The sequence below is a fragment of the Somniosus microcephalus genome, chromosome 9 (assembly GCF_052327205.1).
Source record: "Somniosus microcephalus isolate GS21.2 chromosome 9, FLI_Smic_1.0, whole genome shotgun sequence".
Taxonomy (NCBI): Eukaryota; Metazoa; Chordata; class Chondrichthyes; order Squaliformes; family Somniosidae; genus Somniosus; species Somniosus microcephalus.
In genome coordinates, this window is record NC_140995.1 from 170,569,124 (window position 1) to 170,584,621 (window position 15,498).

General features: G+C 42.1%; 1 protein-coding gene across 6 annotated transcripts in view; it reads left to right on the forward strand.

The window, feature by feature from the left end:
* LOC147112830 (E3 ubiquitin-protein ligase RNF19A) overlaps nucleotides 1-15,498 on the forward strand; it is a 120,903-nt gene that overhangs the window by 85,542 nt on the left and 19,863 nt on the right. For all 6 annotated transcript variants that reach the window (XM_085997505.1, XM_085997506.1, XM_085997507.1 and 3 more), the window contains 2 exons: nucleotides 3,801-4,006; nucleotides 13,105-13,249. In XM_085997505.1, coding sequence (XP_085853631.1) covers nucleotides 3,801-4,006; nucleotides 13,105-13,249 — 351 coding nt within the window. The remainder of the gene's footprint in view (nucleotides 1-3,800; nucleotides 4,007-13,104; nucleotides 13,250-15,498) is intronic.

The window sequence follows — 15,498 nt, forward strand, 5'->3', positions numbered from 1 at the left end:
TCCTCTGCTTGGATTATGTAGCCTTCTGACACTTTTTGTACATGTATATTCCTCTTGGATACTCCGTGGATCAGAAATGCCTGCATCACGTCGCAATACTTATGCACATCAACGACTGCACTACACACAAGTACTAAAGAATATGTCTCTTAATTGCCAGTCCCGGCCCTCTAGCTTCAGGCCAAACGCCTCTAATGCCCGATTGTGAATTGAGCCAAAATACTGTCCCTTAAATGTTTCTCTCATTTGTCATTTACCAAAAATTAAAAAGTAGGTAGTACTTTTTTTAATTGGTGGGAGGGACAAAAACAATCCAGTATTGGAACGATAGCAAAATACTGCGGATGCTGGAAAGCCGAAATAACAACAGAAAACGCTGGAAAAACTCGGAAGACCAGGCAACATCCGTGGAGAAACAGCCAACGTTTCTGGTCGAAACCCTTCTACAGAACGTTCGGGCTATAATGAAGAGAAAGGGTCACGTGCTGCAGGCAGCTTCTCATCGTGACACTTAATCCAAATCAGTATTTGGAGTATACATATGCAATTGTTGAGAATAATTATTATTGTTCATGTCTGTTGTAACATTATACAGAATGGCCTGTAATTTGTGGTCAGCAGTGAAGCGATGGTGATCGCCGCTGACCTCGAAGAAAGCTGCCCACAGAGATCTTGCATTCTTTGTGGCGAAAACTTTAGCTTCCTTGATGTGAAATTGATTTTAGCGCTGTCAAAAGGGGAACTCCATCGAAGAACAGCAGTGATGTCATCAAGCTGTCTCAGTAGCCAATCACATTGAAGAATTCTCAGATAGCAAACCAGGAAATGAAAAGCACTTGATTATCTGCATTTTTTAAAAATGTTAGGGAGCGAGATAAAGATTGGGACATACACATGGGATTAAAGTAGAAGCTGAAATATCATGAACCAACTAAAAATCGAGTAATTTTTATCATAATGGAGAAATTTGACATTCCACAAATATACAGTTAGTTTTTCAGGGCCATAATGGTAGCTTATCCGTCAATACTCTGTTAAAACCCCAATTATGCCTATTCCAACAAGGCTTAACATTTAATGGGGTGTTTAACAGCGATATCAGCATGGAAAAGCTTAAGTTTTTGTCAGTTCCACTGATTTCAGGCAATGGCGGGGGTGGGTCCACAGCGCAGCCTGTGTCAGAGCAGTGAACGACTGACCACAACTTCAGGATTTCTGCGTTTAGCTCAACATGTGCTAAATCCTGAAGTTACTGTCCATTTCACAGAGGTCATGACGGCGAATGCTGAAAGTTCACTGCCATTATCCACCACAAAATCCGGGCCAATGTATTTTAGTCTTTTTATAGTTCACTTTTTTGTTTTTTGCATATTGTACCTTCACTAGCCCTCCATAGAATTGAGCTATTTTTAACTAATTGATTTATTGCACTACGTTCAATGACAGTATGTATATTAATACACCCACTTGCATTGTAAAGTTCTCTGTCAAGACACTTTCCGATGTAGCTACTGAACTTCAATTTTTTTTTTTCAAAATGCCTCCATTCACTGGGGGATCCCCCTTAAATACTTGGCTCCCAAAGGGAAATGTTCTATTTAGGGTAAGCATACTTTTAATTGCAGTGCACAAAACAAAAATCCAGTAGTTTATAAAAACAATTATGACACTTTGGCCATTAGATTTGAACCTAGGTAATTTCAACCATGACTTGTTTTCAGATTCTTGGTTTTCTTTGAACCCGTATGGTTTTAGCTACAGCTTAGTCATGGTGCGGTGGAGTGCGAATTGGCTCATTCCTAAATGTTCCACTACCTGGCCTTGTCAATCATAGCATCACAATATCAATACAGTGCCTTTGTTAAAACATGTTCATGCTAGAGTAGCAACTATCCATAGTCAGGGGCACAATCATGAAGTGAAGCTTCTGGACGCTTAATCTTCATGTGTTGACTTTGGATGGGTCATTAATCTAATAATTCAGGAACTTACCGTGAATAAATACCAGTCCTAATGTAAAGTGTATTTGCATTTAATCCAGTGGACCGCTAACACATCTTATTGGCTCAGCAAAGTAAACATATCTTTGTTGAGCATGCTTATTTTGAAATGCTTCTCTCACCACCAACTACCCTGTGTCATCTAAGGATCAAAGGACAAGGTTGGATTTGAGTAGTCAGCGGTAAGATTCAAACTTGAAAATATAGATTTACTTCCTTGTAAACCCTTTTTCTATCATTTTTCATGCCAAATGTAAACCCATGTTAATAGAAATTTGGCATAAAAATTGAATTTTTATTCCAGTTCATGGGATTTTGGCTTCACTGAAGTGGTGGTTTAGTGGTCCAACAGTTGGAGGCAACACAGCATTCCTCATCATCCTGTGAGTGGTATGAAGTGGATTGAAATTGACCTATATTCTACCTGTTTGTGTTGGACACCTTGCCTGTAGACCCCTGTTAATAGGTAGCACTATTCAGTGTACAGTCAAGTATTACTTGCTGGGTGCAACACCTGATGCAGGCCCGAAATGGGTGTTCATTGACAGTGGTGCAAGGAGCAGATTCAAAAGACAAAGTGCTCTACCCGATGCCTTTTTAACATCAGCCACAGATGACATTCTCCTTAATGGTTAAGTGTGTTAAAATACATTGCTCCCAAAGAATCCTAAACAAATTCATCAGTGCACATATAGAATACAAGTGATTGGACTCACTATTACATTGTAGTCATTAATCCTACATTGCAACAGTGACTACACTTCAAAAGTACTACATGCTCTGCCCGACACCTTTTTAATATCAGCCACAGATGACATTCAACATAACTCGCTGTAATATATAATAGCCCCAGTTTTACAGTAGGCTATCTGGGAAAACTGTCAATTTAAATTGGATACCACTGGTTCATGTTTTGAAAATCAGCCTTGCCCATTAAGTTTTTAGTATGGCAAAAAGTGGCAACCTTAGTGCCATGTACAGATATTCAGACCGTCCATTCCAGATCTGATCCTCAGCTGCTTTGGCTGGCAGGGGATAGGTGAAAGAGATACAGGTTAACATGCTCCAATTTTCCCTTATTCTAGGAAAAGCCTTTGAATCATGATTGGGGAGGTGGGAAGGTATTACTGGAACTGACTCTTCAATTTTTCCGTTCTACTACTCTGATAAAATGACTTTTCATAGAAGCTTTTTTTGGCCAGGACTTTAACGGTAGAATATATAACATTGCAATTTTGTTGATAACTACCAGTGAAATTCACCTCCTTATTGAAAGCAAAGGTCCAGAGAGCCATTTTCTAATGTGGGTTGGTTGAGAATACTGCAGCTGTGTGTTCCTGCATTTTGTCCAGGACAGTTCAGTGTATTGCGACAGATGCAATAACCTCAGTGGATCTGACTATGACCTTTGCTGTAAAGTTAATTGCGTTTTTTTAAAAAAAAGTCTCAAATTGACAATTAATATCTGACAGTATTTTATAGAAGCTTCCCACTCGGGCATCTTTCAGCCTCTGGTGTTCTGGTAATGCTGGCTTTCATAATGTAATTAGATCCACTAAAAGAAAACAAAAGTGCTTAGATCTCATTTTTCGGTGTAAAACAGATTATAATTTGGACTGGCTCTTTGCTACATAACTACATCTTGGTCAATAAACTGCTGCAGTTTACCCATTTGTGTAATGCTTGTGATTTTGGGATCTTAACATGATATACGTTACATATTGTCATTTTATCACTGCTACAAGATTGTAGTCGCTTACAATTTTCAACTGATGTTTTGTGCACTTTGACTCTCGACAGTTATGGAGTAATTGCCAGTGGCTGTGCGACCTGCCCAAAGCTGACATGTGAACGCTCAGGCTGTGCGACTGAATTCTGTTACCATTGCAAACAACTTTGGCACCCAGACCAAACCTGCAGTGAGGCTCGTAAGCAGAGAGATGTGTTCACGGCTGGAATAGAAAAACACTCTACCTCTCTTATTCACAGTGAAGAATCCGACAATGGTAAATATTGCTTTTCTTGGAAGGCAAAAGTTTCATGCAAGTTATTTTCCTTAATGGTAAGACATAAAGTGTGTTAAAATACATTGCTCCCAAAGAGTCCTTAACAAATTCATCAGTGCACATATAGGGGGGAGAAATTCAGTTGCTTTGCGCCTCCCGTTAGTGTTCTCTCGGGGCGCAAAGCACCTAGCGTCCGGACACGGCGCCGCTGACGCCTCCCGCAAAATTCAGCGGGTGGTTAGCGGCGGCGATAGCCAGCAGCACCCCAGCCGTAAACTTCGCTCGCGCCCCCTGATCTACCACCGGACGCTATGTCTGACAGGGACAGGGTGTTGTGTTTGCGGCCGCGGCGGCGCAAATTGAAGGGCAGGTGCCGGGCGGCCATTTTTTGGGGGCCGCCTGTCAGCACCTGCCCCTTCTCTCCTCCTCCTGCGGGGTGCATGCCACGATCGACCAGCCCGGCACTCCTCTCAAGTGCCGGGCTCTCTTGCCGGCACCCTGCTCCCCAGTGCGCGCTGCGCTAAGCTCCTCCCCTTTAATCAGGGGAGGGAGGCCTGTAGTACCGCGGCGCTACGTGCTGACTCACGTGGCACTGCTGCACGTAGCGCTGCGATATTCAATGGAGTGCCCCAAGAGGGTGGGGCAGCGCTTCCTCCTGCTTGGGGCGCTACCATTCAATTTCAGGCACGGGGGCACTAACTTTTCAGGTGAAGTTAACGCCCCAAAGGGGGCATGACCCAATTTTTCCCCCCTAGAATACAAGTGATTGGACTCTCTATTACATTGTATTCATTGTTCCTACATTGTATTCATTGTTCCTACATTGTAACAGTGACTGCACTTCAAAAGTACTTCATTGGCTGTAAAGCGCATCGAGACATCCTGAGGTTGTGAACGATGCTATAGAAATGCAAGTCTTTCTTTGTTTCTGTCTTTTTACTGTGGTTCTTCAGCAAGGTTAAATATTATTAAATATTGATTATTCCAACACACTCCTGGCTGGCCTCCCACGTTCTACCTACATAAACTTGAGGTGATCCAATACTCGGCTGCCTGTGTCCTAACTCGCACCAAGTCCCGTTCACCCATCACCCCTGTGCTTGCTGACCTGCACTGGCTCCCCATTAAGCAACACCTCAATTTCAAAATTCTCAGCCTTGTTTTCAAATCCCTCCGTGACCTCGCCCCTCCCTATCTCTGTAATCTCCTCCAGCCCCACAACCCCGCCCCCCCCCCCCCCCCCAGCCCCGAGATAGCTGCGCTTCTCGTATTCTGCCCTCTTCAACGTCACTGTTCATAATCGCTCAACCATTGGTGGCTGTGCCTTCTGTTACCTAAGCTCTGGAATTCTCTCCCTCAAAATCTCTGCTCCTCTACCTCTCTCTTTTTTAAGACGCTCCTTAAAACCTACCTCTTCAACCAAGCTTTTGGTCATCTGCCCTAATTTCTCCTTATGTGGCTCGGTGTCAAATTTTTGTCTTGACTGAATTGTCGAAGTCAACGATAAGTAAGACTTTCATACACTTGTGTAGGTATTCATTTAGAGGCACATAGGTTGCCACCGCTCCTACTCCTAGATTGTGTGACTTCTTTCCAAAAGCCAGTCAGAGAATCTGGGACCAGAGCAGTTAATATTTTCACTGGGCAGGCAGCCTGTAAATGCGTGTGATTGGAGAGGTCATCATACTGTATTGCAGTCAGGCTCGTCAGTCTTTTATGTTTATTTTCTGAGACTGATGTGCTGTATAGAGACATCCCTCCCTGTTCATTGTATCCTTCAACTTCTGTTTCACAATTCGGAACAGTTGAGTCAGACAAATTTTACAAATGTCACATGCAACAAGGAAAGCAAAGATTTTGTGCTCGTAACATTTTTTTCCGCAATATTCAGTGTTTTGTTTCTGCCTTGCTTTGCATGAGTATTAGAATAATTGGATAGAATTATTAAGAATGCCAAACACAAATGGCTAAATTCTATTTATGAAATCAGTTGTTACTCTAAACCGGAAAGTTTGATTTGTTTCTGCTCTTCGTTTGAGTTAGGAACTGGAAAAAGATTTGACTCGGCCCTTTTCTTGTTGATCTCGATGTCCCCTTCTCACCATATCCCTACATCTCCACTTTTTCCTGATGACTCTTAAATCTAAAAGTAATAACCTTGCACCCAGATGTATTGTAGTTTACAGATTATCTAATTGATAATTTGGACTGAAAATATTCAGTAATGGAAGCAGATTTAGTAGGCGCAGCACCATGATCAGATCGGGGCTGGATTAAGGCACCTGTGATTCCAATGGTCACAGAGGTCCCCATCTCATGCCACCCACTGTGTAGAAGTCTTATGCAGCCCTGATTTATATCTTTATAACCTTACTGAGGTGCTAAATAATTCTAACTGCTGCTGGTTGGACTCATGCTCTCACTGACACACTGCTCCTTGTTGCCAGACCCAGAACGAATCCTCGCTTGGATGAGCCTGCCAGCACTGCACGTGCACCTCTTTTTGATGGGAGGCCGCCAAATATTAATTGCAATTTATCCTTATGCAGATATTCCATTGTGATTTGGCTGTTATGTTTGTCTCTGCCATGCTGGTAAATATATGTTATGTTGTGCACTGGAACAAAAGCTGAAAAAATGGAAATAACTGGAATACAGGAAAGTATCAGATTGTACCAGTTCACACACACATTTCTGAATTTCATAGGGGAATATAGTTTCCAACTCCTGTTCTCCCACTTGCCCGGAATGATGAACCAACTCTTTCAATGTTTGTCTACTGGAGTTCTGGGGCGTGGCCCAAACCTCTTGAGCTAGCCCAAAATCAGACGTTTCACAGCCACTTGAGATATCCACTCGAGTGTTTCATCAGGTCTACATTCTCAATTATGCAGCAGCATGATTTTTGATTCCCATCTTGCAGCAGGCAAGCATGTGAGTGGAACAAACTGTAGGGTCCCCTCATCCAGAGTGCTAATGTATGAAACAGAAAAACCTTTCTTGGTTACTGATATTCTTCCTCATTTTATCTGTTGTCTTTTTGATATTTGTTCGTAGCTTCTCCACTGCCTGTTATTATTTTTCATCTATAATTAATTGATATGGCAACCATGCATTAAACTTCAAAAATGGCAATATTTGGTAAACAGCTACACTCAAATGTTCTCTTGTCTTGTGGTAACCTGATCTTTATCTCATCAGGTGCTTTAGGCTGTTTTTTTCAATAGGCAGTTTGATTAACGGTTTATGCTGCACTGCCTAGTTACATAGTGTTTTTATTTTTCTCTGAGGAGACTGGCTATTCCTGTTAAGCAAGTTGATGAAGTGTATTTTTATTTGCTGAAATTTGTAATAATTTTAAAATGGTATCAAGATATTAGATTTCAGAAAAAAACCATAAACTGAGGAATTCCTATGCCGGCAGGATGGGCTTCTTGCAACGTTCTTTTTCTATTATTTTCCAATACAGTATTGTTGGTACCACGTGTGGGGCAGCAGATCATTTACGGGAAATCTCCTGATCTGAGTTCAACCCAACAAGAAAAATTCTTATGAATGTTGTCTTTAGGGATGCAGTATCACCGAGATAACAGATCTTTTGTTTTGTTCAGACTGCGTTACTATAAAGAAAACAAGCCTGTGGAAGGGAAGGCTTAAGGGATGGTGTATGAACAGAAAATGGAAAGCTACTAAATAGGGGCTTTACTTTGGAAACTGAATCAATGGAAAAGTACAGAAGTAAATATAAGGCAATTAAACTAACATTTTTTGGAACATAAATCAATTATATGTAACTTAGAAAATTGAAATAAAGATGATGCAAAGAACTCCAAAATTGGGGACTGTTCTTAATTATTTAACATGTAGAAACAGTTAACTTGATTGAAATATGGTGAATTATTAGATTTTGTGCATGATGTATTCCTATTGATTGAGAATCAATAGGAATACATCATGGGGACCATTTGACCCATCGTGCCAGTGCCAGCTCTTTGAAAGAGCTATCCAATTGATCCCACTCCCCTGCTCTTTCCCAGAGCCCTGCAAATGTTTCCTTTTCAAGTATTTACCCAAATCCCTTTTGAAAGTTACGACTGAATCTGCTTCCACCACACTTTCAGGCAGTGCATTCCAGATCACAACAACTCATTGGCCCTGAATTTGTGGTCGGAAGCTTCCCACGGGGAAATGCCTCCGATCCGCAAATAAAATCTGCGCCGACCTGGTGGTCTGGGAGGTGCGGAGACTCGTGGTCCTGGGCCTCTCCGAGTACCCACGGACAGAGGCCCACGTATCCCGGAGGGCGCAGGTGGATCATGAGCGCCCCTGGGATCACGTGGGCCAGCCCAATGAATGAAAGAAGGGAATCCCCATTCCTGCTTATGGGCATTCCGTATGTACAGAAACCCCAAAAGCATGAATGTGTGTACCCCCAAAAATACAACTAGACACCAAATAATTTTTTTTTAAATCACTTATTTAAAATTAATTAAATATTTAAGACAAAAATGCAATAAATTTTTTTTATATGCTTTAAAGGAGCTAAAAATAAACTTGCCTCACTTAAGTTTTTAAATGTATACATTATTGAAAACATTTTATTTTTCTGTTTCATAAAACTCTTGCGCTGGTAAAAGCAGGCCTTACGCTTGCTTTGACCAGGCGTAAGAATTTCACGGGCATTCGCTGGGCAGAAGTTGCACAAATAGCACAACTCTTTGCCCGGGGATGCAGATGATCTGTCAAGAAAATTGCAAGTTCCAGGTTTTAGCGCATGCCTAAACCCGGAACTTGCGTGGCCTTTCTTGGCGTGTACGCACCCGTAGGGGCAGCAAATTACGACCCACTGTGTTTAAAAAATAAATAAATAAATAAACTCATGTTTTTTAATTCTCCTCATTCCCCTCTTTTTTGCCAATTGCCATAAATCTGAGTCCTCTGGTTACCAACCCTCCCACCAGTGGAAACCGTTTCTCTGTAATTAGTCTATCAAAATACTTCATAATTTTGAACATGTCTATTAAATCTCCCCATAACCATCTCTGCTCTAAGGAGAAAAATTTCAGCTTCTCTAGTCCCTCCACATAACTGAAGTCCTGCATCCCGGATAACCATTTTAGTAACTCTCCTCTGCACCCTCTCCATCTCTTTCTATGTTTCATGCACTTTTGTAGTAATTCACTATAGGTACAAGTAAGATTGTCTTCAGACATAAATTGGAACTTGCTGCAGGCATGTCCTCCATTTAATTAGCTCATATTTGCCCCCCCCCCCCCTCCCCAATTATATTCCTCCTCTTCCTCTTTCTCCGCCCCCCCCCCCCCCCCCCACATCCCACCCCCACTAAAGCTGGGGAATATGGAGGGACATTGTCTACTGACCAGAGGTCTGCTTGCTTGTTGCGTATGTTATTTCCTGTCCAGGAAAGTAGGCATGGCTGTTTGAGTAACTCACTAGGCAAAGTAGATCCCAATCGTGAGTAATATGGGCTTGATTTTATGCATCTCCGGTTCCAAAGCCAACACAACTGCTGTTTGTCTACCTGGCCAGTCCACCTGTCATTGTAGAAATTACCCTGGAGGTAATTGTTGGAAATTGAAGAAAAATGTATTTGGTATTGTTGAATCTTGATGCATATAATTCTGTGTCATGCAAATTAATACCCAAAATCCATCTGCAGTAGGTGTTGATACTGAACTGCATTCAACCATAGACATTGAGAAAGGGAACCGTACCAATGAGAAATATTGGTTTACAAAATATTTTATGCAGGAAACTTTTTTTTATCTGGCACCGACGGGACCGGTTTATCAAAAAGTCCGGATTACAGAGAGGTATAGTAAAAGGTAAGAGAGCCCCGTACACAGCAACAGATCCAGGCTTCCCTGTTGCTTAGCAACAGGTGCAGGAACCCCAGCCACAAGATCCAGACGTCCCTGTTGCTTAGCAACAAGTGAAGGAACCCCAGTTACACAGCCACAGATCCAGGAACAGCCACTAATATGAAGTAAAACTTACCTGAACCTACTCCTGAATTTTGCCGGTTAACAGAGATTTCCGGTTATTTAGATGTCGGTAAATCGAGAGTTTCCTGTAACATTAAAATCTGGAAATTGTTTGCTTTTTATATAATTTTTTTTTCAAATTCTCTCCTCACCTGACTCTAATTGGAGTATAGCTTCACTGGTGGCAGTCACCCTCTAGTATCTTGCTCAAGATGTGTGAGCCTTGATGGGCAGGCTTATCTGAATGTGGCGGATATCAGCGCAGAGTTCAAACCCGTCCTCAGCCAGAGTCTATGTCTGGCAATTTCCCTTCCATTAACCAGGAGTACTGCATCCAATTGTGGGGCCTGTACCATTGTCCTAATTTAAGATCAGCTAACTCAGCTCGGATTCAAGATCAAACTTTGGAACCTTCACACCTGGGCTTGGCGATTGAGCTCTTGCCTGTGACTTACAGATGAAGCCTGGGAATGAAGTAATTAAATGGGCACATTCAACATAAAAAGTGCATGATGAACCTTTTATTCTTTGGAAGGAAAAAGAGCTGCATTTTTGATTTCTGACATCGCTTGCAAGTAACATATGCTTTGTTGCAGTTAACATTGTTTTGTACATATCACAAATTATCAAAATGTATACAGAATATTTTTATTTTACATCGTGACTTTTGTGTTTTGTATGACCGAACAAGGCAAAGTTTAATATTACGGTTAGGCTGAATAATGGCCCGCTGGAACTCTCCACTTTCAGTTGTTCAACCTACCTTCAATTTTTTGCCCATTGAGTCAACTGTAGTGTAGGTAGGATGTGTATTCTTTGGCTATTTAAATAAATATTTTACTTTAACTTTCAAATTTTACTTTTTAAAGAAAAGGGACAGGAAAGTGAAATTGCAGAATGTCAATTTTAACAATGTATTCTAACATTTTAGCAGCTCATTATCAAGAGAAAAATACATTGATCATATTCTGTCTGTACAGTGGCAATTTTGGACATGCTTGATGTACTCTTTAAAAATTCTAGACAGTTGCACAGCAATCTAGGTTTATTCAACAGAGGCTGCCGCTGTAACAATACGCATGATCCATTTGCTGATGGCGGTCCCGTCCATTGCATATCTTTTGTTTTTGCATTAATGGTATGATACTGAGGTGAAGTGTGAAAATCTATGGGTTCTCTTTCAGCCTGGGCATCACAATTTTATATCTTGCACAGTAATCGTAGTAACTGATAGTTAATGCATTTTCCTTGTACTGCTTAAAATACAGACTTCTGTATTTTATTCAAGCATGCACATATACTTTATAATTCTTTCTCATTTGTTTCCCTCCACAAACGTTTGGAATTTTCCAACTTGTTAGCGGGCTTAAAACATCGACAGACCTGGGAGACAATGTACCTGTGCTGCCAAATGGGGACCGAGAATTGAATAGCTCAGGAAAGGGACGAATTGAGCAAGTGACATTCATCAAAAGGTTCTCATGATATTCCCACCTCCTAATGGACTCCCTTACTCCTGTTACAGCTCAGGCTAGACTACAGTTCCCTTGAGCACAACTAATTTCTTGTGACCAGAAACTGGCATGTTTCGTCTCTGCCAAGTATGAGTTAGCGTAGGCCATGTCTAATGTTTAAACCCTGCATCGTGCTAAGTGATTTACTGGAACATATGTGGGATACTCACCAGGTTCTCCTGTCACCTTGTAAGATGAAAAATAACACCTGCCTAGCCCACTAAGTACAGGCTACAACTAATTGTCTAGAGTTATTTCAGATAGAATTCATAAGAAGCAGAAGGACAGCAATATACTAACAGTACCATAAGCAAACCACCATTTTATACAAGCGGGGGTGACTATTTAAAGCAAAGATCAGATCACACCTGTAATTCTTGCAGGTCCTCCCAGTAAGTTATTTAAAACACTGCCTCTACTGGTAAATACCTATAATTATTTCTTAATTCCTGTTACCTCATGTATGTATAGAGACTTGGTGAGTAGAAGACTGAAGTAATCAAGAGGATCCCTGGATTATAAGAGTAACTTTTCCTTTTAAAGTTCAAACACAATTCTTGATATCACCCGTCTCCTTTGATTTCATTCAGTGGCAAATAAACAATGATGTCTCACTCGGACAATGATGCTAATCCTAAATCTCTCATTACAATAATTTTCAATTTTTTTTTAGCACTCTTGAGCAGTAAATTTGCAATCATTGAAGCATCACAGAAATTGCATCTCTATTGACAAGCTGTACACGTGGATGCCTTTTAAATCTTTTGTGCTAACCATCAAAAGTATCTGTCTTAATTGATTTCTGAACAAAAGGCATTTGTTTTTTGTAAACTGTCTCCTTCCTTCCATTTTGAAACTTGGTTGGGGGATGGTGGGGAGGGAAAGAGAGAGCAGCCTCCATTTTGACCTTGGCTATTTTAAAATCATATAAAATAAGGCACAAAAACTCATGTTTGTCAAAACCCTTCTTCTTCCAACTTCTGGGGTAGGGTTCCAGAGGCAGATGCTCTCCAGAACCTTGCCTATGTGCCCATGAACCCAGAGAGTAGGTTTTAGTAAGCTATTCAACCCCAGGGAGTGTTGCAGCTGAGCATGGTGCTCTTCTCATTTGATGCCTACGTGTGAATTGGTTGATGCCAGTCAGGAGGTGGATCCTTGTTTGAACTCCCCCTCAGCCTTTGGGTACTGCCCTGCAAGATCCATTGGGCTCAGCTGAGACCAGGGAATTCCCAGTATATTATGCATACATGTTCCTTGTCTCTCACATCACATGATGCATCAAGTAGCTGAGCTCAATATTTGTACCAGTTTTTAACCCATAATATTTTGCAAGTTCGGTAAATGTGATGACCATTCTACTTTGGAATTATGTCCTTAGTGATTTGTCCTATTGTGTTAAGTTTTCCCTTCCCTTTGGCAAGTTGGGTCAACTCAGATATAAAAGAATGAAGATGCTTGTGGGGGGGAGGTGGTAAATCAGTGTGTTTTTGTCATTGACATTTTCTTTTCATTGTGATTTGACATTTGTTATTTGTAGAGTAAGACTCTGTTTCCTCCTCCCAATCCCTCCCTTTTGTAGCTGAAGAGATCAAGCCTTGTCCACGTTGTGGTGCTTTTATCCTGAAGATGAATGATGGAAGCTGCAACAGGATGACGTGTGCTGTGTGTGGTTGCCAGTTCTGCTGGCTGTGCATGAAGGAGATTACAGACCTGCACTACCTCAGGTATGGCAGCTTCGAGTCACAACAATATTTATAACTGCTACTAAACTTGTTTTCACCTCTAACCTACAATAGAGATCTGTCAACATTCTGTGCTAATGCAGGTCATGGAAGTAAAAGGATGGTTATCCATAGCTACGTACAGCCCTGCTCCTTGGACTGAAAAATAGGAGAAAAGTTGTAGTCTGTTTCAGTTGTGTCTTCCTGCCCCTACATCACTCCTGGGTAGTGGGGCAGGGAAAACAACAACAACTTGTATTTATATAGCAAGTACCACATAGAAGACTGCTTAACAAAATTGAGGCTCGTGGAATAGATGGGTCAGTGGCAGCTTGGATAAGGAATTGGCTTAAGGACAGAAAACAGCGAGTTGTGGTAAATGGCTGTTTTTCAGACTGGAGGATGGTGGACAGTGGTGTTCCCCAAGGGTCAGTGCTGGGGCCACTGCTTTTTTTGATGTATATAAATGACCTGGATATTTGAATGCAGCGTAGAATTTCTGAATTTGCCGATGACACCAAACTTGGGGGTGTGGCAAACAGTGAGGATGATACCAATCGACTGCAACAGGACATAGAAAGGCTAGCAGAATGAGCAGACACGTGGCAGATGGAATTTAATAGAGAGAAGTGTGAGGTGATGCATTTTGGCGGAAGGAACAGGGAGAGGCAATATACACTTAATGGCAGTTTTAAAGAGTATGCAGGAACAGAGGGACTTGGGAATTAATTTTGAATTTCTAAGTGGTTTAAAAAAAATTTAAAACCACTTTAATGGTCAGTGAAGTAAGACTACACTCATTTAAGGGCACTGAAGGTGGAGGGACATATTGAGAGAGTGGTTAGCAAAGCACATGGGATCTTGGGCTTCATAAATAGAGATATTATGCTGAACCTTTTATAAAGCGCTGGTTAGGCCACAACTGGAGTATTACGTCCAGTTCTGGTCACCATACTTTAGGAAGGATGTGAAGGCCCTTGAAAGGGTGCAGAGGAGATTTACCAGAATGGTTCCGGGGCTGGGGGATCTTGGCTACAAGGACAGGTTGGAGAAGCTGGATTTGTTTTCATTAGAGCAAAGGAGTTTGAGGGGTGATTTGATAGAGGTGTACAAGATTATGACTGGTGTGGATAGGCTAGTCAGGGAAAGGCTGTTCCCACTAGTTGATGGTACAAGGACTCGGGGACACAGATTTAAGGTTTTGGGCAACAGATATAGGGGGGATGTGAGGAAAACCTTTTATCGCAGCGAGTGGTGAGGATCTTGAACTCGCTGCCGATGGAAATCGTGGAAGCGAACACACTCAATGTTTTCAAAGGGAGACTGGATAGGCACTTGAGGGAAATAAACTTGCAGGACTACGGGGATAGAGCGGGGGAATGGAACTGACTGGATTGCTCTAGAGAGCCGGCACGGACTTGATGGACCGACTGGCGGCCTCCTGTGCCATTATAACTCTGACCTTTAACGTAGTAAAACGTCACAAGGCACTTCACAGGAGTGTCATAAAACAAAATTTGATGCCAAGCCACATAAGGAGAAATTAGGCCAAATGACTGAAAGCTTGGTCAAAGAGGTAGGTTTTAAGGAGCGTCTTAAAGGAGGGTAGAGAGGCGGAGAGATTTAGGGAGGGAATTCCAGAGTTTAGGGCCTAGGCAGCTGAAGGCATGGCCCCCAATGGTTGAGTGATTTAATCAGGGATGTTCAAGAGACCCGAATTAGAGGAGCACAGATATCTTGTGGCGTGGGTGGGGGGGGGGTGGTGGAGGAGATTACAAAGATAGAGAGGGGCAAGGCCATGGAGGGATTTGAAAACAAGGATGAGGATTTTAAAATCGTGGCGTTGCTTAATCGGGAGCCAATGTAGGTCAGTGAGCACCGGGGTGATGGGTGAGCGGGACTTCGTGCAAGTTGGGACAAGGGCAGCCAAGTTTTGGATAACTTCAAGTTTACGTAGGGTAGAACATGGGAGGCCAGCCAGGAATGCATTGGAAGAGTCAAGTCAAATGTAACAAAGGCCTGGATGAGGGTTTCAGCAGCAGATATGCTGAGGCAGGGGTGGAGACGGGCGATGTTACGGAGGTGGAAATAAGCGGTCTTAGTTATGGCACAGGTATGTGGTCGGAAGCTCCTTTTCAGGGTCAAATATGACACCAAGGTTGCGAACAGTTTGGTTCAGCCTCAGACAGAAGCTAGGGAGAGGGATGGAGTCAGTGGCTAGGCAACGGCATTTGTGGCGGGGACTGAAGACA